We start from the raw sequence: 24781 nt of genomic DNA on the forward strand, positions 1-24781 counted from the left end.
TCTATCTATCTATCTGTCTATCTATCTGTCTGTCTGCCTGTCGGTCTGTTTGTCATCTATCTGTCTGTCATCTATATATCGGTCTGTCTGTCATCTATCAATCTATCTATCTATCTGTGTGTCTAAATGTCTAGTAAATATCTTTTTTCAAATTTGTCTGTGTGAGGGAGTTAATCATAATTGCATAATTGTCATAATTGTCACATTAAAAGCAAAAACCTGACCTGTTTTTATTCTCTGTTTCATGCAGTTGGACCAATCCTGGTTGTAGAGCCTAAACCAGTAACGGTGGACGTAGACTCTGACGTCACTTTAAACTGCAAGTGGGCGGGAAATCCTCCCCTCACACTAACCTGGACAAAAAAGGGTTCAAGCATGGTGAGCATCTGCCTGTGGATCTGTTTAGTGAAAGCTCTTTTTTATTACGTGTTATATTTTCCTTTCTTCTCTCTTACTAAGATACAGGCTATCCATTTTTTCTCTACAGTTTACTTTTTTGTCTATGACATTTTTCCTCTGATTTCATCTGTCTTCAGTGAGTGTTCTCCATATGTGTCCTTCTTTTTCTGGCTCTGCTTCTCTTCCATATTTATCTTCCAACTGTGTTTTGATGTGAAAGCTGCAACCCTTCGTTCCATTTGTTTCTTTTTAGATAATGTCTACAGTGAACAGGTTTTACAGCGTTTTTATTTCCATCACTCTCCTTCCCTCTCCCTCTCTAATGCACAGGTTTTGAGTAATAATAACCAGCTCTATCTGAAGTCAGTAAGTCAGGCAGATGCTGGTCAGTACGTGTGTAAGGCCATCGTGCCAAGGATCGGAGTGGGCGAGACAGAGGTCACACTCACCGTCAATGGTTAGTACAGCTCTTTTATCTTATATTAAGAAATAATAAAACACTTGCAGCTTTCAAGGTGGTTTTTTTTATATTTACACTACCAGTCAAAAGTTTTTGAACAGTAAGATTTTTTGTTTTTTAAAGAAGTCTCTTCTGCTCACCAAGCCTGCATTTATTTGATCCAAAGTACAGCAAAAACATAGCCTCCCCATGCTGCCTTGCGCACAGCGCGATTTTATTCTCGCTGCTAGACAGCCTGGAAACCATGGACCAAATTTTCACCTCAGATAGGGAACCAATCACAGAACGGGGAGGGAGCAGCAAGACGATGACGCCTTCTATGCGACTCACCGAAGCAGTTTGTTTATAAATATGGATCCAGCATGGCAGCAGACGCGAAGTTATCTGTCGATGCAGCCTTAGATAGTTACACACAAGGCCGTTTCTCAGTACCAAGTACGCAAAGTTCGGACTTGGAAGTTTGACTTGGGAGTACGAACTCCCGAGGACGTGAGGATGCAAGTCTGCTAATGGAACAGCAGTGTACTTGATAACGTCAGTCGGCTCGCCTTTTCTACTCCGGTTATCTTCACTGCTTCACTGTATGTATTTACAATAAGACGAAATATGATATCAACCACCTCTGCCTCTTTTCGTTTTCATTTAAATATATTAATAGCTGCAAAAACGTAGTTCAGGCAATGTACAACATTACAGTGAAACGAAATATTGTATATCAAACAAACAGCATTGCCTCTTTTCCGTTTCATTTAACGACAAAAATGTGGTTCATGCACCGCGTTACAAAACAATAATTACAATAAAAGGAAGTGATATCAAACACCACTGCCTCTTTGTTTTCTTCAAAATATAAACCTCAATTCTCTTTTCGTACTCATTTTAAAAATAATAAAACATATTAATATGTGATTTAAGCTATATGTGCACTGTGAATAATACATCTTTACTCTATGTATAATAAAAAGAAACATGACAAGCACAACTCTGCCTTTTTTGTTAAATGTCAGTTTTAATGAACAATGTTAGCCATTATAAAAGTATAAGAGACTTATGTAATCGGAAATAAAGACAAAAGCAGACAATTCGGTCAAATGCATGCTAAATAGTCAGCGTTGAATTACGATTGACAAATAAATTATGAAGCATAACTTTGTCCTCAGTCAAAACTCGTCGTCTTCTTCCTTTCTGTCGCTCTACGTACGTCGTCCGGTATAATTGAAACGATTGGCTATGAGTTACGCACATGCGCATTTGATAGACATTCGTAGCGCCCAATAAACGATCTGGGCATTCGTAAACCACGCCTCAAATACGAGAAAATTCCCAGACCACGAATCATGACGTTGTCATGATGTGGTTTGGCGTTAGCCAGGCTAGCAAAAACAGTAAAATTTCAAAATATTTTTACCATTTAAAATGTCTGTTTTCTATTTTGATATATTTTAAAATGTAATTTGAATATGCATTCTAATGTGCTCATTTGCTGTTCAATAAACCTTTTTGTTTGTTTGTTTGTTTAGAAAGTAGCTATTTTAAACATTACAGATATTTCACAATATTACTGCTTTTGCTGTATTTTGGGTCAAATAAATGCAGGTTTGGTGAACAGAAGAGACTTCTTTAAAAAACATTTAAAAAAGTTAAAGAACTTTTGACAGGTAGTGTAGCTCATTGTGAGTTCTGCAGTCTTTGATTAAACACACAAAAAAATACACAACAAAGTTACTAAAACTTTAAAATATAGAAAATATAAAAAAGTAATATATTCTAATAAATTCTGGTAATATAGTTCCTGTTGTTTATGCAGTTTGTTTTGGACATTTTTTTTTCCCACAGGTCCACCCATCATCTCCAGCGAACCGGTTCAATATGCAGTTCGAGGGGAGAGAGGGGAAGTCAAATGTTACATCGCCAGCACCCCTCCCCCTGACAAGATTGTAAGTAACATTACATTCACCTGAATTAAATTCATTCTATTTTCCCCAGGAATGTATATGTAAACTGATACTTTAATGTTTCCTATTATTCATCATATGGATACCCATGGGAAAGCTGGTTTCAAAATATAATTTTAGCCTAGGAAAGCAGATGAGCTCACCTTAAACCAGTTTCTTGAGTTTTAGTTTGAGACTAACTCAAACTAGGCCTGACCCCAAAGTAAGACTCTCTCCTGTGTTCTTCTGTAGCTCCGTATATGTGACTTTCAGAAGTGATTCTAATTTAAAGTGACACGCAGCTCAGTCCTGGTGCATCTCCAGGGTGAGATTTATGAAATATGAAATATGAGAACAGGGAAGTCCTTCTTTTAATGCTGTAGCTTTTTCAAATGTCTTGGTTTGTGAGGTAAATGGAAGCTTACCATGAACATGTGGAGGTATGCATTTTTAAATATTCTCACAGCTCAGCATGAATAATAAAACGGTTTTAGTGGTTTCGAAAGGAGAACTTGTGCTTTCTCACCATTATCCAGCCTCATGTTTCAGCACGGAAAGGCCATTTATCCCATTGCCAGTGTGAAGTACGTGTTCATGCGGGCAATGCGAAGCAGATACGGTTCAGGTGCATTTTATGCACTTGAATATGCTTTTTAAATCCTAAATATTTATAAAGGATTTCCTTTTTCATTCCTGTATGAAGTGTACAGATTATGTTGCACTGTACTGTATTATTTTTGGTCCATTTGCTTCTTTTAGGACCTGCCACTGCAGATTCTTTTTGTTGTTTCATTTTATACTGTTGATAGAATTTAAATTATTTTCCTTTGGAAATTTCATAGTTTTATATGTACAAAATTATAGCACATTAAAAAGTTTTGAATAATTTTTTTATGTTTTTTTGAAAATACAGTAGAAACTATATACTTCTATTTTAATATTTTAAAATGTCATTTATTCATTTCTGTGATGGCAAAGCTGAATTTCTAGCAACCATTACTCCAGTCTTCACTGTCTAAAGATGAAAATGAAATATGAAATAATTTATTATTATTGTTCTTATTATTATTAATTAAAATATATATATATATTTATGTATTTTTATATTTTCATGTGGAGCCAAAGAAAAATAAGTAACCAAAGCATTCTGTGGATCGAAATAAAGAGTGTTATATATTTTTTATACGTATTTCTACTTTCTGTAAATAAACAGATCCTTTGGGACTGTAGAATCTTTCAGGTTTCTTTGATAAATAGAAAGTTCAGAAAAACAGCATTTACCTGAAATAGAAATCATTCATCAATGTCTTTCTCACCACTTTTGATCAATTTTAAGCATCCTTGCTAAATAAATTTATAATAAATAATTTTTCCCAAATTATACTGACTCCAAGCTTTTAAAATGTATAGTGTATAATGTTACAAAAGCTTTTTATTTCAGATAAAGGATGATCTTTGGATCTGGAAGAATCCTGAAAAAATGTACTCAATGTTTTTAATATTGATAATAATAAAAAAATGTTTCTTGATCAGAAAGTCAGCATATTAGAATGATTTCTGAAGAATCATGTGGCACTAAAGACTGGAGTAATGGTGCTGAAAATTTAGCTTTGATCACAGGAATAATTTAAATTTTCAAATATATTCAAATAGAAAGCTGTTTTTTCAAAAAGTAAAAATATTTCACAATGTTACTGCTTTTGCTGTACTTTGGATCAAATAAACGCAGGCTTGGTGAGCAGAAGAGACTTAAAAACATTAAAATTGTAATAAATCTTATTGTTAAAAAAAAATTTGACTGGTAGTGTATGTATATATTGCTTTATATAAAGACAGAGAATAATTTTCTGTGTCATCTTGAACCTGCACATTTCTTGGAATTCCCAAAATTCTGTCTTTTTTTTATGTACACTGGACATTTAAATGTCAAGTGCATGTGAGTGATCTCTCAATGTATGTGTGTGTTTGTTCCCCAGGTGTGGGCATGGAAGGAAAATGTGTGGGAAAAAGAGAAGGGGACCCTGTCAGAGCGATACACGGTAGAACAGAGTAAACTGACTGGACAGGGTGGCGCAGTGCTCTCCACTCTCACCATCAACAACGTCATGGAGTCAGACTTCCAGTCCACATACAACTGCACCGCGTGGAATTCATTCGGACCTGGCACCATGATCATCACACTGGAAGAAACTGGTGAGGATATGGGCCTGTATATGCGCATAAGTACATTTTAGTCTATTAGGCATGAAACGTTGTACAGTAGATGTCTTCAAAAATTCACTGTGCTGCTGTGTCCTCTTCAGAGTACAGTAGAGTACTCTACTGAAGTAAAAGAGCACAGTCTTCAATAATAAATAGCTTGAATGGAATCTCCTAAATTTGTTTCAGGTCATCAACTCAGGTTAAGAGTACTCTCTCAGTTTAATATACAGTATGTACAGTTATGACACATGTTCATGACGCATTGTGGTGCTTATCTTTTTTTTGTCTTTTTTTTATTGAAATTATAGAAATAGTGCCGGTCGGGATCATTGCCGGAAGCACCATCCTCTGTTCCATCCTGCTTCTCCTGTGTTTGCTGGCATTAGTGCTGTTTTTGTATCGGCAACGCAAAGGAAGTAAGTTTTCAAAGCCCACCCATGTAAACCTACACTTTATTATAAATATTTTCTGTTTTAAATGTATTTTAAAATGTAATTTATTCCTGTGATCAAAGCTGAATTCTCAGCATCGCTACTTCAGTCTTTGGTGTCACATGATCCTTCAGAAATCATTCTAATATGATTTGCTGCTTAAGAAACATTTCTTATTATCATCAATGTTTGACATATGGATATATTTTTCAAAACCCATGATACATTTTTGTCAGGATATGGATAGGAAGGAAAAAAACAACACTATTTTTTTATTTAATTTATTCTTTTGTCATTGTAAATGTCTTGACAGTTACTTTTGATCAATTTAATAATTCAAGTTTATGCAAGTTTATATCTCGCAAAGTCTTTTTTCTCACAATTCTTACTTTTTCTCAGAATTGTATGATATAGACTCACAATTACGAGAAATAAAGTCAGAATTGCAAGATAAAGACTTTTTTTCTTGCAAATGCGAGTTTATATCTTGCAATTCTGACTTTTTTTCTCACAAATGCGAGTTTATATCTCGCAATTTTGACTTTTTTCTCACAATTGCAAGTTTATATGTAGCAATTCTGTCTTTTTTCTCTTAATTCTTACTTTTTTCTCAGAATTGCATGATATAAACTCACAATTGCGAGAAATAAAGCCAGAATTGCAAGATATAGACTTTTTTCTTGCAAATGCGAGTTTATATCTCGCAATTCTGACTTTTTTCTCACATTTGCAAGTTTATATGTAGCAGTTCTGTCTTTTTTCTCTTAATTCTTACTTTTTTCTCAGAATTGCATGATATAAACTCACAGTTGCAAGAAATAAAGCCAGAATTGCAAGATAAAGACTTTTTTCTTGCAAATGCAAGTTTATATGTAGCAGTTCTGTCTTTTTTCTCTTAATTCTGACTTTTTTCTCAGAATTGCATGATATAAACTCACAATTGCGAGAAATAAAGCCAGAATTGCAAGATATAGACTTTTTTCTTGCAAATGCGAGTTTATATCTCGCAATTCTGACTTTTTTCTCACATTTGCAAGTTTATATCTAGCAATTCTGTCTTTTTTCTCACAATTCTGACTTTTTTTCTCAGAATTGCAAGTTTATATGTAGCAGTTCTGTCTTTTTTTCTCTTAATTCTTACTTTTTTCTCAGAATTGCATGATATAAACTCACAGTTGCAAGAAATAAAGCCAGAATTGCAAGATAAAGACTTTTTTCTTGCAAATGCAAGTTTATATGTAGCAGTTCTGTCTTTTTTCTCTTTATTCTTACTTTTTTTTTCAGAATTGTGAGTTATTAACTCGCAATTGCGAGTTACAAAGTGAGAATCGCGAGATATAAACTCACAATTCTGACTTTTTTTCTCAGAATTGCATGATATAAACTGACAAGTGCGAGAAATAAAGCCAGAATTGCAAGATAAAGACTTTTATATTGCAAATGCGAGTTTATATCTCGCAATTCTGTCTTTTTTCTCACAATTCTGTCTTTTTTCTCACAATTCTTACTTTTTTCTCACAATTCTTACTTTTTTCTCACAATTGCAAGTTTATATGTAGCAATTCTGTCTTTTTTCTCTTAATTCTTACTTTTTTCTCAGAATTGCATGATATAAACTCACAATTGTGAGAAATAAAGCCAGAATTGCAAGATATAGACTTTTTCTTGCAAATGCGAGTTTATATCTCGCAATTCTGTCTTTTTTCTCACATTTGCAAGTTTATATCTAGCAATTCTGTCTTTTTTCTCACAATTCTTACTTTTTTCTCAGAATTGCAAGTTTATATGTAGAAATTCTGTCTTTTTTCTCTTAATTCTTACTTTTTTCTCAGAATTGCATGATATAAACTCACAATTGCGAGAAATAAAGACAGAATTGCAAGATAAAGACTTTTTTCTTGGAAATGTAAGTTTATATCTCGCAATTCTGACTTTTTTCTCACAATTGCAAGTTTATATCTTGCAATTCTGACTTTTTTCTCTTAATTCTTCCTTTTTTTCACAATTGTGAGATATAAACTTGCAATTGCGAGTTACAAAGTCAGAATTGCGAGATATAAACTCACAATTCTGACTTTTTTTCTCAGAATTGCATGATATAAATTCACAATTGCACGAAATAAAGCCAGAATTGCAAAATAAATACTTCTGACCTCAAACTTGAACAGGAGTTTAAATTATTTAATTATATTATTAAAAATATTGTTTTCTATTCATTTAGAATAGTTTGTCAGCCTGTCTAGTGAGCTGTCTAAACATCACCTAATGTAATCCTACAAAAATCTGAAAGTCTTTTAGAAAGCGAGATGCAAAGTTTGTCTTTGAGAATGTAGAAGTAAATGTGTCTCTAAAGGCACACAAAACCCAAGGGCATATTTAATCATATTTAAGAACATCAATAATAGCCACAAAAATGTCAAAAAGCAAGTTCACGGCGGTGATGAATCAGATGTTTACTGGGATGTTTACTTTCCAGGTCGTCGAGGGGTCACGCTTGGCAAGCCAGATATCAAGGTAGAGACTATAAACAAAGAGACCCACAGCCTGGAGGAAGACTCGGGGAGCGTCTCCACAGCAACACGCATGGTTAAGGCCATGTACTCGGTGAGTAATTTTGACAACACGAACACTAACATAGCAATAACTGAAGGATGGAGAGGGACTTTGAGATTGTAAAGCTTTTAACATCAAACATAACAGTTAAATTATTACAAATAAGATATTACTGATCCTGAAAACATTTTTTTTTAGAATTGCATGATACAAACTTGCAGTTTTGACTTTTTCTCAGAATTGTGATATATTGTCAGAATTGCGAGACAATTCTGAGAAATAAAGTCTCAATTCTGAGAAATAAAGTCAGAATTGTGATACAAACTCAAAATGATATAAACTCACAATTGGGAGTTATGAAGTCAGAATTGCGAGATGTAAACTCACAATTCAGACTTTTTTTTCTTCTCAAAATTGCCTGATATAAACTCACAATAGCGAGAAATAAAGCCAGAATTGCATTATATCTTTGTATCTTGCAATTCTGACTTTTTTTCTCACAATTGCAAGTTCATATCTCGCAGTTCTGACTTTTTTCTCACAATTCTTACTTTTTTCTCAGAATTGCGAGTTTGTATCACACAATTGTGACTTTATAACATTTTCCCTTTTAAAATGAGACTTTATAAACTGCAAATGCAAGTTTATAACCTTCAATTGTGAGAAAAAAGTCAGAATTGGGAGATATAAAGTCACTCTTGCAAATCTGGCTTTATTTCTCATAATTGTGAGTTTATATCTCGCAATTCTGACTTTATAACTCGCAATTGCGAGTTTATATCATGCAGTTCTCAGAAAAAGTCAGAATTGCGAGTTTGTATCATGCAATTGTGACTATAATATTTTCCCCTTTAAAATAAGACTATAACTTGCAAATGCAAGTTTATATCTCACAATTCTGAAAAAAAGTCAGAATTCTGAGATATTAACTTGAAATAGTGAGAAGAAAATTCAGAATTGCAAGATATAAACTCACATTTGTGAGAAAAAAAAGTCAGAATTGCGAGATACAAGAAAACAGTCTATCTTGCAATTCTGGCTTTATTTCTCACAATTGTGAGTTTATATCAGTTCTTAGAAAAAAGTCATGTAATTCTTTTTTTATTTTTTATTCAGTTTCCATATAAAACTCATGAACAGCTTGATAGCTGAGTTTTGCCAACAGTATTATTTATAATGTATTTTTTTGACAAAAGCTGGACTATTTTGTATGACGTAAGAAGGAAGATTTACATATTTATATTATTAATAAAATTAATATTTCTTATTATTAATATTACTGTGCAAATATGAAGTAAAAAAAATATTTTGATGTCTTTTGCCAGTGGTGTTTGTGCCTTGTCTTGTGAATCTTGTGAAGATGATACTACAACACTCACAATAACTAATTAATAACTTAATTGATAACACTTGAATGTACAATTATTGACCACATAATTTGATCTTATATGAACAAGTTGTTCCTAAAATTGTTCAACATTATTGCATTAACATTTGTTACGCAGTGCTTTCAGCATATAATAATTGATAGTAAATTTACTAACACATAACAAAAAGACTTTCTTTTACATATATTAATTCCTAATTATCTTTACTTCCTCTTAAATAACATTTCCAAATCTGAAATTAACCCTTTTTCTCTCTCAACCTCCCTCTCTTCCTTTATATCCTTCTTCTCTTCTCCTCCTCCTCTTATCTCTTGTTGGTTTTCCTCCCCTCTTACGTTGCATCTCTCTCCCCCTCTTGGTTGCTCTCTTGTCGTTTATGGTTTAGTTTTTACCTTCTGTGACCCTCTCTCCCTCCTCCCAGCCTTTTAAAGATGACATTGACCTCAAACAGGAGTTACGCAGTGACACGCTGGACACGCGCCAGGACTACGAGCTCAAGGTGAACAGACACACCGATATTTCTGCACACACTAATATAAGTGATATATGACTTGTACATTGTTTTACAAAAACATGCAGCTTAGACCTCAGCAGTTGGCTTCCATGCGTTCTTGAAAGACCAATCATTAGGTCCAAGATTGTTTTTAGTTGGTATGCTGCTTGTTTCAGATTTAAAGAGATAGTTCACCCCAAATTTTTTTTTTTTGTCATTTATTACTAACCCTTACGTCGTTCCAAACCCGTAAGATCTTTGTTCATCTTCAGAACACAAATTTTTGATGAAATCCAAGAGCTTTATGACCCTGTATAGACAGCAACGCTACTGACACGTTCAAGGCTCAGAAAGGTAGTAATCGTTTAAATAATCCATGTGGAAAAACTACTTTATTCAACAATTTCTTCTCTTTCATGTCAGATGTGCGCTCACGACTGTACCATGACATATACAGTCAAGCCCAAAATTATTCATACCCCTGGCAAATTCTGACTTAAAGTTACTTTTATTCAACCAGCAAGTTTTTTTTTTTTTTTTTATTAGAAATGACACAGACATCTCCCAGTAGATAATAAGACGATGTACAAGAGGCATCATTGTGGAAAAAAATATTACTCATCTTTTATTTACATTTAAACAAAAAGTGGCATGTCCAAAATTATTCATACCCTTCGTCTTTTTTACGCCAAATGAAGGCTACGTCATTGTGGCCAAACAATTTTTGTTTCATCTGACCATAAAACAGAGGACCAGAAGTCTATTTGGAATGGTATAGAACTTTGGATTTTCCCATAGACTGTGACAGTTTGCAAAGGGTGTGAATAATTTTGGACATGCTACTTTTTGTTCAAATGTAAATAAAAGCTGAGAAATATTTTTTCCACAATGATGCCTCTTGTATATCATCTTATTATCTTTTGGGAGAAGCCTGTGTCATTTCCGGTCAAAAAAAAAACTTGCTGGTTGAATAAAAGTAACTTTAAGTCAGAATTTGCCAGGGGTATGAATAATTTCGGGCTTGACTGTTTTTTTTTTTTTTTTTCGCACAAAAAGTTCCTAACATTACGGTTGAACCGCTGACACTACATGGACAATTTTAACGATTACGATATCTTTCTGGGCCTTGAACGTGTCAGTTGCGTTGCTGTCTATACAGGGTCAAAAAGCTCTTGGATTTCATAAAACATATCTTAATTTGTGTACTGAAGATGAACGAAGGTCTTATGGGTTTGGAACGACATAAGGGTGAGTAATTAATGACAGAATTTTAATTTTTGGATGAACTAAACAATAAGCTTGTAATGTTATTTATTCAACAGCGTGTGTTTGGATCAGTTTATAGCTTAAATTTTTTCATCAATAAAAATTTTTAAAATCCCAGTGGAGAACATAAATGGGAAAAATACTTACAAAACCAAAACTGCTTACAAATTTGACACTGGTGCATTGTTTGTAGGCATAATTTTATAATAATTAAAACAACACTAGATTATCTATCTTTAGTGTCACATGATCCTTTAGAAATCACTCTAACATGCTGATTTGATGCTCAAATAACATTTTTCATTATTATTATTTTTCACTATTATTAATTATTTGTAAAAGTAAAAGTCTTTGCAGTCACTTTTAATTAATTTAATGAATCCTTGTTGAATAAAAAATTGAATTCATCATCAGGATTCATCATAAAACACCAACAGTATTACCACAATGCATGTTTTTACCCATGTACCCATGTTGTACAAACTGAAAATCCCTGTTGTTCTTTGCAGGACCCAACAAATGGCTACTACAACGTGCGAGCTTCCACCCACGATGAGGGACGTCCCGCTTCCCGATCCATGCACTACTCAGACTATCGCACCTCCGGCCAGCCAGGGGGTGCCGCGGCCGTTGTGAGCAGCAGCTCAGGAGCTCCCGGAGCTACGGCAGGTCCGGGAACACCGAGCAGCTTGGCTCCGGGGTCACGAGCGGGCTGCTACGACCCTCGCCCTCCCTCTAGACTCTCGCACAACAGCTACGCCCAATTCAACACGTTCACCCGCGCCGGGCAGTCCCAGCAGCCTCCGCCCAGTTCTGGCCCACAGACTAGCGACTTCACCGCTGAATGCAGCCTCTTGGACTCTACCGGTCAGCTTGGATACGAAAATTACGGCTACCCGCACTATCCCACATTTCGGATGGGTTTTGGTCCACCTAGCCTCGCCCCGTTAGAGGGCGGGCCGGCGTATGAGATGTACGGAGTCGGGCCGAGCGTCGGCGCAGGAGGCGGAACCGGAACCCCAGAGACTGGACTTGGGAAATACGGCAGTTCCACGCGGTTCTCCTACACCTCCCAGCATTCCGATTATTCCCACCGACACACACAGAGGATGCAGACACATGTATAAGAGAGAGGCATCACGTGTACGTAACATAAGTTACGCTGATGTTATGCCGATATCGGCCATATAAGTACACACACTCACACAGACACACGGGATGGAAATGATGAATGAAACGGAGATAAACACAGAGGGTGAACAAACAAAGAGAAGCTCAGAGTAAACGGAGGCCGAGAAAGGGATGCAGGGCAGGAGCGTCTTAGCGTTTAATTCTCAGCTCCAGGAGCTGAAAGCGAAAGTCACAATCAAGACTGGTGTCTAGAAAAGATCTAAGATCTTTGTACCGTTCACTAAATCTTGAATGCTTTTAATAAGCAGGATCACAAAGGTAATTCCTGAGAAATGAAGGGTGCCTCTTATAGGCTTATAGTCTGTTTTACAGTGGTCTCTGACAGAGATGGTCGTATGAGATACAGTACATGGATGAATTCTCTTCAATGGCTTCTTCAACTTCTCTCCTCAAACTTAGCATAGTTTAAAGGGCATTTCATGACAAATTGCACAATTTACAGTGGGGTCCAAAAGTTAAAATTTTGAGGTAAACTGAAGATTTCAAAATTAAAAAAGCTAACCAGGAAATAAAGCAAATATATTTAAGGTTCTACACAATTTTTAGGTCACTAATCAAAAGTAATCTTTGATAATGTAAACTCCTTTTTACAAAACATTTTCTTACAACTTCCCCAAATAATGCAAACAGTTCTTGTTTTTGCTGTATTTCGACAACGAAAATAGTTCCAATCAAAGCCACATCAGAGAACAGTTTTGTGTCTCTGAGGAACACACAATGGGTGTTTATTTACTAAATTTTGAACGAATCAGTTGAATGATTCAATGACTCACTCATGCAGTGATTTGCCACCACTTAATGGTGATTTTAGGTTTCCTTTTATGGAGTGTCAATTTTTACTAAGTGTAAATAGCCTGCCTTGTTGGCAGAGGCTATTTACACTAACTTCGCCCACCAATGTGTGACAGGGGTAGTCGACACTACAAAAGTCAGTTGGTGTAGATAGTAAAGCGTGTGCTGTAGTTTTTTGATGCGATCGACCCGAGTTCGAATCCGGCTTTTGCCGAACTTTTTTTCCTTCCTTTTCAAATCTCATATCACATTGGAAAGGCAATTATTTTCAATAAGGAAATAATCCAAAAAGTTTAAAATAAAGAATCGGGTAGGGTTATGGTAGGTGTAGTGAGGGCTTTATTGTCACAATAAGGTGGCATCCATTTAATAATTGAATAATTATTATAATAATATTATATAATTATTATAATAATTTATATTATTAATTTAATAATTTACGCTTAATAGCTTATTGCATATTGTTTTATAATGTACTACAATACTGAGGTGCAGATAATTGCTACTATATGCAATAAATCATATAAATAGCAGAAAATCCTGTTATTTTAACAGTGTAAATAGAATCTATAGCTATTTGCACGTGGTGTAAAAAGCATATCGCTAAAAAATCCTGCTATTTTCATTTAGTGTAAATAGAATCCATTGATTTATGTAAATAGCATATATCGCTAAGAAAATGTGCTATTTGCACTTAGTGCAAATAGCCGCTGCCTTTAATTTCAAATATCAGTATTCAATGTTTTTTTTTAAACATCAAAACATTAATTATGCATTTGTAACTCCAGGTTAAATACATTCATGTAGATTCTGTGCCACCTCTGCATTGCAAGCACAAATTTTGTTGATGCTGATTTCATTTGATTGGTAAGAGCCCTATAGTGTCTTACTATTTGATATTAATGATAAAATTTAAGAATCTGACACAAAAAGTGATGCATACATTTAATTAGGTTAGAAAAACTGGCCTTATAAATGTAAAATGGCCATAAAAGGCATTTAAAAAAAAGTTAACTTGCTTGGGAAAAAGAAAAGGTTTTGGGAGTCAGCTGTCCACGGCAGTCCTAAACCTGGCAAAATACCAGTATAATAACATGCTCAGCAAAATATTGTGTACTTATCGTTATCAACAAAATTCCAGAAAATATCGAGATATAATTTGTCATTATTGCACACCCCTAGTAATAATGTGTTTGCCATATCCATTAAAGAAGTGGAACTTAAGGGGACTTAAAAAGGGTGTCTCAAGATGACTTAAATTTTTTTAAATAAGACCAAATAAATATTAAATCATGTTAACACTACAAAAAAATGGGAAAACATTTTTTTACTTTGAACAACCAGGGTTCCTACTGCCTTAAAAATATGGATAGTGTGTAAGGTAGTATAATTTTAAAAGTATGATTTCAAGACCTGGAGAAGTCACATAAATGAACAAAATCTTATAACGCCTTGCCCATTTTTCTAAGCGATATACTTTTTTGTTATGATTTTTTTAATCCTAATCGTTATCCAGCAATTCACAAACAGCTGGAACAAATTGCCAGTTTAAATATTAGGATATTAGAAAACACTTTTAGACCCCACTGTACGCGGTTACCAATGTCACAAAATATCCAAATGTCTTTATTTTTCTATTCATTCTTAAATGAAGGTCGACAAAGGAAATGAAGAGCACACAATACTTATACAACACTCTTGATCACCAAAACAATGTATTTTGAGACTAGATGCTTATTATTTTGTGTGTAAATCAGCATCTACCTGGCTATCCAGCTTGCTGAGCTACCTCGTTAAACAGGTTACTAGCCTTCCAGCGCAGCGACCAACTGGTGGAAAGGTCCAACTCGATCGAAAAAAGCACTTTTTGGCATTTGCAATAAATCCCATTACCCTTTAAATTTCAACATTACGACGGAGACCAGTTGAGGAAGCCATTTGACCGTTTTCAGACGTGCCATTTAGTTCACTATCCTACAAATAGTTCAGAACCATGGAATATATATAAATCTATATACATATTCATATACAGGAATGCCCCACTCTTTTCCATGGTGCTTTTGTAGTGGGGTCATTGTTTGCACTGCATTCCAGTATTCTAGCTTAGATTACCCTCATAATCGATATGTAATCTCATTTGCACACTAGGCTAGAGCGTTCTCTCTCTATGTTTCGAATATTACCGAAAATCTTCTTTTTTTGTCATATTTCTGTAAGTGATTCTGGACCAAAGGTTCAACGTTAGAGTATCAGTCTTTATTTGGGTGATATTCACCTCAACGAACAAGAAAATATGCAGATTTGTTTGTTATCGTTGTTTGCGAATTTATTCGGTCGCGAGTGACCTAGAGTTTTTCTTCTTTTGTTTTGTAATTTGAGGGTTGGGAACAGCAGAGAAGGTCTGAAACTGATCCAGCCTTAGGTATCCAAACTCACCCTTACTGATCTAAGATCAGGCTGCTATCACATTCGTCTTAAAGATTACGAAGATCAATTTGGAACTAATTTAAAGGTCAAAGGTCTGGAGTGGTTTTCGACGCTAATAGGACTTTCAATTGAAGTTTGAGATCTGAGAGTCTTTCACTCACTTATTCACACAGACACACACCTGATATTTGTGCCAAACACAAACGACTAACTTGAAGTATTTTCCGCCAATTAAGAAAAACTACCTTACGGGGACCAGAGATGGTCTTTGGCTATGAACTGTCTTCAACGGGTTTTGAAGGACGCCATTATCAAAGCAATGATAACAAAGGAGAAACGTGAGGATGAAGACAATCCCTCCGAACAGTGAGGTACTCGCGCTCTGCGACCAGTTTTCGTCTTCGTCCGCATTTCGAACGAGCCTTGTAAATACTTTCCCATGTGTAATTCCGACTTCAAGTATTATTTTACATCATCCAATGTGATGCACTCTTTAAATGCAGTATTGTTATGTTTTCAATTGCGTGAAGAAGGTTGACAAACACTATAGCGATGGTACTTTCTTGACTTGAGAGGACGATGAGTAGCTCGGTTGGAGCCAGTACGATACCCAAGAGGATCTGGAAACATCTGGATGACCTGCTTGAGCTGCCAATCACTCATCCTTTATATGGATGGCCCGGGGAAAACCTTGTGGGACGCGTGACCCACTAAGACAGTATTTTGCATTCCCCGTCCCATCTAAGAACTTGAAGCTCCATGAAGACGAGAAGAAGGAATATATGAAGGAGTGAACAAAATAAAGAGTGGCCTTAGGAAAACATGACTTTTATATTCCCTCACTTTATAAACCGGCTTAAGGCCAGAAGAGTGCGTGCAGACGACGGTATGCGTGTTTTTGTGTGTGCGATTGAGCGTGAGTGTGAGCATATGAAAATCTTTATGTAATCCGTTCATTTACTTCTCTCACGTTCCTGCTCCAATACTTTTCTTCTGCTGGTAGGAGTGTATCCTGTATAATTGTGTCTTAGAAAATAAACGTTGACCTTACTGTACTGTTCTTGGTAGCTGAAAAATGTTTGACAGATGTACAACAAAAGTTATTGATTTTTTTTTTAATTTCCCTTTGATTTTTTCCAATATTTTTTAAAAATGTTACGTAATTATTTTTTCACAGTATATCAGAAATAAAAGCACTGTTTTTCTAAGAATCAATGAAGTATTGAATGCGTGGTTTATATGCAGTATTCACATACAAATACACTTACTGTTCACTCTTGGGTTAGGGAAAATGTCTTCTAGCATTAGTTTAATTATGAAATTGGTGTCAGAAACAATAAAATATGAAGAAAATATACAGTTTTCATGAATGTAGTAATATATGCCCAATATTAATACTGTTTCTAAAAGAAGTTCCTTAACCACACATACAAGAAATATAGTAACAAATAATATAAATATTACAATTTAAAATTAATGTTTTCCATTATTATAAAAAAAAAAAAATCTATTTATTCCTGTCATATCAAAGCCACTTCCTTAAAAAATCATTCTAATTCCTGATTTTTTGCTCAAGAAACATTTGCTATTATTGTGAAAACTATGATACGCTTTTCAGGAATCTTTGTCTTTGATAAATAGAAAGTTCAAAATAACAGTATTTCTTTTAAATAATAAAAATATTTTGTAACGTGATAAATATGCTGAATAAGAGTATGAATTTCTTCAATAAGGATATGAATTTTCTTTTAAAAATAAAAAACCTTACCCCAACCCTTTGAATAGTGGTGTGTAGAGCTGTCTGCAATAAATATACAGTCAAACCAAAAATTATTCAGACATCAGATATCATTTTTTATTTTTTATTTTTTTTTACTAGTGGGTGCAGGACACTGTAGTTAATTTGTGTAAATGAGGATAGCAAACTGTGACATATTATACTCACAAAATCTTCGCACAGTGGACCAGTAAAATTGATAAAAATTGGGGACCAAAAATTATTCAAACACTTTGACCTGACCATGTTTTGTTTCATACCTTTCTATCAAAGTTATCAGACATTATCAAAATGAATTTGCTCTGACACAGTTTACCTGTTTAGTTCTTGACATATTTTATTACCGTTTTCTAAACTATAGCGAATCATAATGTACACACTGCAAAAAAATGCTTTTCTTACATTAGATTTTTTGTCTTGTTTCCAGCCAAAATATCTAAAAATTCTTAAATCAAGATGGATTTTCTAGACGAGTAAAAATTATTTTCTTGTTTTCAGAAAAAAACAAGCCAAAATTATGTGATTTTTTTTTTTGCTTAGAACAAGCAAAATAATCTGCCAATGCGGTAAGAAAAAGAATCTTATTTCAAACAGAAAACAAGATTATTTTTCCTATCCCATTGGCAGATTATTTTGCCTGTTTCAAGCAAAAACACACTTAATTTTGACAATAATTTTTACTCGTCTAGAAAATGCTTCTTGATTTAAGAATTTGTAGATATTTTGGCTGGAAACAAGACAAAAAAATCTAATTAAGAAAAGCATTTTTTGCAGTGCATTTTGAAGGTGTCTGAATACATTTTGGTTTGACAGTAATTCGTTTGTAATTATCAAGATGAATTTGTTCTGACAGAGTTTAACTGTTGAGTTCTTGTCATATTTTATTACCATTTTCTAAATTATTTTGAATAAACTGTGATAATGTGAGAAATGTTGAAGGTGTCTGAATACATTTTGGTTTGACTGTATAATTACACATGGTACAGTATCTTCATTCATTAATTAACAAATATCACATTAATTCTAGTAAATGTACCATGTATCATGTGAATACCATATTTACCACAGTACCTACACTTCACTTACACAACATGCTGTGACTCCATCACTGAATCAACGAATTGAACTCAAGAGTCGATTCGTGAATGAATCAGTACGATTTGTTTCATAATTCGAAAGGAACCGACTCAAAAGAACGATTCGCTCTTTCAGGTCAGTCGCAACGATTCTTCAGTAAGATTATTTGTTGATCACGACTAAATATTTCACTTTAAAACAACGAATTCCACATTGACAGCTGCATATAGTCATTAAACTGTAACTACAGAGTCGACTGACACCTAGTGGCTGTTTGTGCGTAGTTATAATACGCACTTAACCTTAAATTTGAATCCTCCTACAGGCAGGTGGCGCCAGAGCCGCAGTAAAACAATCCACCGTAAAGAATTCTCCGCAGAAGCAGAAGGGTGACCAGAGGGGAAGATGGCGGCGACAATGCTGAGGTCGCTCTCCAGACTCGGACGTCCTTCAGTGCTATTAAACAGTAATGTCAGCACTCCATCCTGTGTTCTGCTTCAGAAGAGGTACACACATGATTGTTGTCAATACGGTGTAATTACAAAATAGGTTTTGTTAGACAGCGGCCTGCTAGTGCCAGTGTTATTGCGATTAGATAACCAGTGTTTTTTTCGTGCGATTATTTAACAAGCATGGAAATGTACAATATTGTACAATATTATTAAACTGGCCTTTTCAAATTCTAATTATTGAGTGATAATATTTGTTAATCCTTTCCGCCACCAGTAATGTTTTAATCAACTGCTTAAGAGGAGCTTTAAGCTGGTTGAGATGAGAAATTAATAGTTTCACACTTTTACTTATAAATAGTGAATTTAGGTTATACTTACTTGCACATCTGCTTTGCTTTGCCTTATTTATTTTTTTTACTTTCCACGAACGCAAACATATCAACATCTGTAAGTACTGTGGAAAAGCAACTCAGGAGAATGTGTAAATGTCATTGCAATACATTTACAAAAATATCAAACCAAGTTGCATTTATTTTTAAGAAATACAGTGCAAGAATAATTTTCCAACAAACACTTCAAAATGAAGACAGTTTTAGACTATTTTGAAGTCATTCTTAATACGTTTTATTGCATTAGATAATGCATACATGTTAAGTGTCACTTGCAAATATGTGACACTGACTGGGCCACAAAACCGTTCATATGGGATACATTTTTTTGAAATTTTGGTTTATACAAAATTTTGACGTATGGTTTGTCAGGACAGGACAATGTTTGGCCCGAGATACAACTATTTGAAAATCTAAATATTGAGAAAATCACCTTTAAAAATGTCCAAATGAAGTTCTTAGCAATGCATATTATTAAATAAAAATTAAGTTTTGATATATTTATGGAAGGAAATTTACGAAGTGTCTTCATGGAACATGATCTTAAGATCCTAATAATTTTTGGCATGAAAGAAAAATCGATAATTTTGACACATACAGTGTATTGTTGGCTACTGCTACAAATATACCTGTGCTCTTTACAACTGGTTGTAGTCCAGGGTCACATATATAGTGATGCCACTGTGTATAGTAAATGCTGACACCTTTTTATTTGCACATTCACACGTCTTGTTCTTGAAGTATATCTTTGTGAATTATGTATGCAAATGGAACAAGTGTATTTTTTCGTCTTCTGTTCAGGCAGAAGCAATGGCAGCCAGATGTGGAGTGGGCAGAGCAGTACTCTGGAGCTGTGATGTATCCCACCGCCATCACTGGGAAATGGGTACCTCCACCTTGGAACGGTTGGTTTCATTTTGTCCTAGTGACTTCCGTATTTACAGTTCGCACAACCACAATATCAAAAATATCTTCGTCTTTTGCAGATAAGGACCCACCAGCAGAGAAGGAGGTGTCCAACCTCACCATCAACTTTGGACCTCAGCACCCTGCGGCTCATGGAGTGCTGCGTCTGGTGATGGAGCTCAGTGGAGAGTCAGTGAAGAAATGTGACCCTCACATCGGCCTCCTGCACCGTGGCACTGAGAAACTGATTGAGTACAAGACTTACTTACAGGTAAATAAGAACCACTGACCCTAATGGGTGACACTATATTATTAAATGCTTACTGGTTAACACACATAAACACAGCAACTTCAAGGGATAGTTTACTCAAAAATGAAAGTTCTGTCATTAATTGCCCACCCTCATGTCGTTCCAAACACATAAGACCTTTGTTCATCTCCGGAACACAAATTAAGATATTTTCATAAAATTCGAGACATTTCTGACCCTGCATAGACAGCAATGTAATTATCACGTTCAAGGCCCAGAAATGTAGTAAGGCCATTGTTAAAGTAGTCCATGTGACATCAGTGGTTCAACTGTAATTTTATGAAGCTACAAGAATACTTCTTTTGTGCAAAGAAAACTAAAATAATGACTTTATTCAACAGTTTCTTCTCAACAGTATTTAAGCCATTGATAAAATGATTACCTTTGATATGATATATGTTACATACATTTCAAAAATGGTATGCTTTACTTCACAAACTCATAGCTGTCTTATGCAAGGCTTTATAAGCTGTCGTTATATAGGTCAATATGCTGTTGTCTATGAAGTATTATTTGCTCTAATGTTGTCTGTTGTGTTTTTGTTGCTGCAGGCACTTCCATACTTCGACAGGCTTGACTATGTTTCCATGATGTGTAATGAGCAGGCATATTCTCTAGCCGTAGAAAAGCTTCTTAACATTCAGGCTCCGCCACGTGCACAGTGGATTAGAGGTGAGGAACAAAAACAAAAATGCTTTAGATCTGGTTCACACTCATCCATCTTAAATTAGATTCATTTTTTAAAGTGATAGCCCATCCAAAAATGAAAATTCTGTCATTAATTACTCACCCTCATACTGTTCCAAACCTGGAAGACCTTTGTTTATCTTCAGAACACAAAATAAGATATTTTTGATGAAATCCGAGAAGTTTCTGACCCTGCATAGACAGCAACGCAACTACCACGTTCAAGGTCGAGAAGGACATTGGTAAAATAGTCCATGTGACATCAGTGGCTCAACCTTAATTTTATGAAGCTAACAGAATACTTTTTGTGAGCAAAGAAAATGATGTTAATGATGTTCTACCTTTCTGGCCTTTAAACCTAGTAATTGCATTGCTGTCAATGCAGGGTCAGAAAGCTCTCGGATTTTATCAAAAATGTCTAAATTTGTGTTCTGAAAATGAACGAAGGTCGTACAGGTTTGGATAGACACAAGGGGAGTACTTAAAGGATCAGTTCACATCCAGAACATAAATTTACATGTCTTTCTTGCTTCAGTTGTAAAGAAATTATGTTTTTTAAGGAAAACATTTCAGGATTTCTCTCCATATAATGGATATCCATTATATGGTTTGAACTTCCAAAATGCAGTTTAAATGCAGCTTCAAATGGCTCTAAACGATCCCAGCAGAGGAAGAAGGGTCTTACCTAGCGAAATGAACAATTATTTTCTAGACAAATTGACAATTTATATACTTTTGAATCCCAAATGCTCGTCTTGTCTCATCTCTGCGATGCGCATGCCTAGTCTGTGTAATCCTGGTCAATACAGTTAGGGTATTTCGAAAATCTCCTGTCTCGTTTTCTTCTTCAATTTCAAAATTGTCCTACATCGCTGTTTTACCTTTTTTTGTAAATGGCAAAATTTTGTAAACACTGGGTCGGTACTTCTGCAGTGATATAGGGCGATTTTGAAGTTGGGGGAAAAACGATATGGGAGTTTTTTGACATACCCTAACTATCTTGAACTGGAATAAACAACACGCAGACCTAGACAAGATGAGCGTTTAAGGTTAAAAAGTATAAAAATTGTCCATTTGTTTAGAAAATGACTGATTGTTTACTGGATGAGACACTTCTACCTCTTCTACCTGGAATCGTTTAGAGCCATATGAAGCTGCTTTTAAACTGCATTTTGGAAGTGTAAGCTTGGGGGTACCATTGAAGTCCACTATATGGAGATAATTCCTGAAATGTTTTATTCAAGAAACATCATTTCTTATCAACTGAAGAAAGAAAGACATGAACATCTTGGATAAAAAGGGGGGTGAGTAAATTATCTGTACATTTTTGTTCTAGAAGTAAACTACCTCTTTAATGACAAAATTTTCATTTTTGTGTGAACTGTCCCTTTAAAAAATCCCCAAAAATTGCATTAAAAGAGGTTGCGATTACATAATTGACATTGCATTCATATTATACTTTAAATGTACCTAATTGGGTATATCAGCTGAAAAATGTATTATTGTATTTGGCCTTTGCAGTGCTGTATGGAGAGATGACCCGTATCCTGAACCACATCATGGGCATCACCACCCATGCCCTTGACATCGGAGCCATGACCCCCTTCTTCTGGATGTTTGAGGAGAGAGAGAAGGTAACACATTTCTAGTGCACTTTATCAAACAGAAAATCTTCATTGCGGAAGCACCGACGGTGATCTGAAAACACTCGATAAACAAGCTGGAGTTTAGCGTTTAAAATGAAAGTGTCACTCAACCAGTCTGTGTTCTGTCATGAGATCTCGACTGTATTGTTTTGTAAAAAAAAAAAAAAAAAAAACTTGTCCCAGTTTAATTATTTCCTCCAGTTATGCAGTCTAAATTGTGAATTGTATACACTAAAAAGTTGACAGAATGCACTTTCTGTACTTGTTTTGCACTACCTCAGTTACATATACATGTGTTCATTTAATTAAAAAAGCAGTAAGTGATCACTAGATTTTTTTAAACGCTTAAATTTGCACTAAACATTTTGTATTTACTTAGTAACATTAGCTGTTCTATCTAAATTTTTTAATTTTTTTTTTAATGGGGCAAAAGAAAAAAAGTTTTGACAATATAGAGATATCATTTTTTATATATATCGCCCAGCCCTACTCGCTGCTCTTAACCCTTGTGCATTGTTTCAATTTACAACCTTTCGTTATGTTTCGTGGCTGAAAACAGCCACTACTTTAAACTGCTGTAAAAATGTATCAGATAAATATTTTTTTCAAATTTTTTTGCATAAATCTATTAATCAACCTCAGTCCTGCTCAAAAATACTAAATGTTTAAAAAAAATTCAGGATTTTAACTCTTTAATTGCCAAATTCCTAAATGATGTCACTGATTTGGGAAAAACCCCCCCACAAAATTACTAATTTTCAATATAAAAGGTAATTGTGGCCTGGATTTTTTTTTTTTTTACCTTTTTAACAGTCTTGGACATGTGAAAGATTAGTAAGAACATTGGCTTTCATGCATTGTTAGTTTTGGCGCAGCATCAGATTTTCATTTTTTCTCCCTCATTTATTGTTTGTGGCTGTTTTTGCCCCATTGACTTCCATTATAACCACATTTTTTGATTGCAAAGCCATGACACCATATAATGCTGAATTCTTGATTGTTTGTGGTTTTCCCTGTTGGAAAGGGGTCAAATTTGTAAATTGTACTGTTGATTATCAGTTGGCCCCATTAACCCTTTAGATAGGCCTTTGCAAAAAAAAGCTTAGTTTTACATAGAGTTCTATGGAGTATAACGTACTCGGTTACTAACGTAACCTCTGTTCTCTCTAGATAGGGAACGAGTACTGCGTAAGTATCTTACGCTATGGGGAAAATCCTTTTCTGCGAGATATTGAAGCCAAAAATTATCCTTAACTTTGAAATAATGTAAAGCGCGTTGCAGCAGCATACAGACATAGGCGAAACAGCTTGCGCGCCTATTGGCTGCTCTGCGGCAACTGCAGCAGCCTATAGAGCGAGGCCTGGCGCGACGCCAGATCCAATGGAGGTTCCCGCCTTACAGGCCAGACTGCTGTCAGTCTTGATACTCAGTGTTGTCTGACCTGATGTTATCAGCTCGGAATGCTGCGTCTACTGAGCACAGCTCTAGGGTCGACAGTGAAAGTAATAGCACAAGATGTGCCTGGGCAAACTGTGTGAAGACCCTTATTCTTACGTCAGCTCAGGCCGTAACCCCGCCCTGTATGTACGTTTACTTAGCGTCTGAATGACGCTGCACTATGTGGAAGAGTGCGGCGTTGCCCCTCCCTCTTCCCCGGACTCCCTGTGAGTTCTATAGTTGATTATGAACTGTATGAACCCCGGGCTTTCGCCCTTGGGTCTTTGGTGTCAGATCTCAGCATGCACGGCGCTTTATACTGGGTCCCCATAGCGTAAGATACTTACGCAGTACGAGAGACCTCTCGTAAGAGAACGTACTCGGTTACTAACGTAACCTCTGTTCTCTCTAGAGAGGGAACGAGTACTGCGTATCTTGCCGTGCATGCGCACTCTGGTTGCTTCGATGATGAAAAACCAGATAATAGCTACCTACGAGCGTTCTTTATAGGCCTAGACCACGCCCTTTTAGGCGGGAAGCGACGCAAAGGGCGCAAAATGCCC

At 35.4% G+C, this 24781-nt stretch overlaps 2 protein-coding genes across 3 annotated transcripts in view; both read left to right on the plus strand.

The window, feature by feature from the left end:
• Positions 1 to 16751, plus strand: part of kirrel1a (kirre like nephrin family adhesion molecule 1a) — a 52593-nt gene extending 35842 nt beyond the window's left edge. Inside the window, exons 8-15 of one of the 2 annotated variants that reach the window (XM_073836363.1) lie at positions 251 to 378; positions 730 to 856; positions 2696 to 2796; positions 4770 to 4986; positions 5304 to 5411; positions 7903 to 8030; positions 9753 to 9866; positions 11636 to 16751. In XM_073836363.1, the coding sequence (XP_073692464.1) occupies positions 251 to 378; positions 730 to 856; positions 2696 to 2796; positions 4770 to 4986; positions 5304 to 5411; positions 7903 to 8030; positions 9753 to 9866; positions 11636 to 12253 (1541 nt within the window). In that variant the 3' untranslated portion in view covers positions 12254 to 16751. The remainder of the gene's footprint in view (positions 1 to 250; positions 379 to 729; positions 857 to 2695; positions 2797 to 4769; positions 4987 to 5303; positions 5412 to 7902; positions 8031 to 9752; positions 9867 to 11635) is intronic. The other variant, XM_073836364.1, reaches the window with a different exon arrangement.
• Positions 16752 to 18751: 2000 nt separating this feature from the next.
• Positions 18752 to 22783, plus strand: LOC141331614 (NADH dehydrogenase [ubiquinone] iron-sulfur protein 2, mitochondrial-like). The gene is made up of 5 exons (XM_073836662.1): positions 18752 to 18896; positions 20033 to 20136; positions 20218 to 20408; positions 20999 to 21119; positions 22656 to 22783. The coding sequence occupies exons 1-5, from the start codon at positions 18796 to 18798 to the stop codon at positions 22781 to 22783; spliced, it is 645 nt and encodes a 214-aa protein (XP_073692763.1). The 5' UTR covers positions 18752 to 18795.
• The last annotated feature ends 1998 nt before the right edge of the window (positions 22784 to 24781 follow it).

The sequence above is a fragment of the Garra rufa genome, chromosome 3, assembly GCF_049309525.1.
Source record: "Garra rufa chromosome 3, GarRuf1.0, whole genome shotgun sequence".
In the NCBI taxonomy this organism is placed as follows: domain Eukaryota; kingdom Metazoa; phylum Chordata; class Actinopteri; order Cypriniformes; family Cyprinidae; genus Garra; species Garra rufa.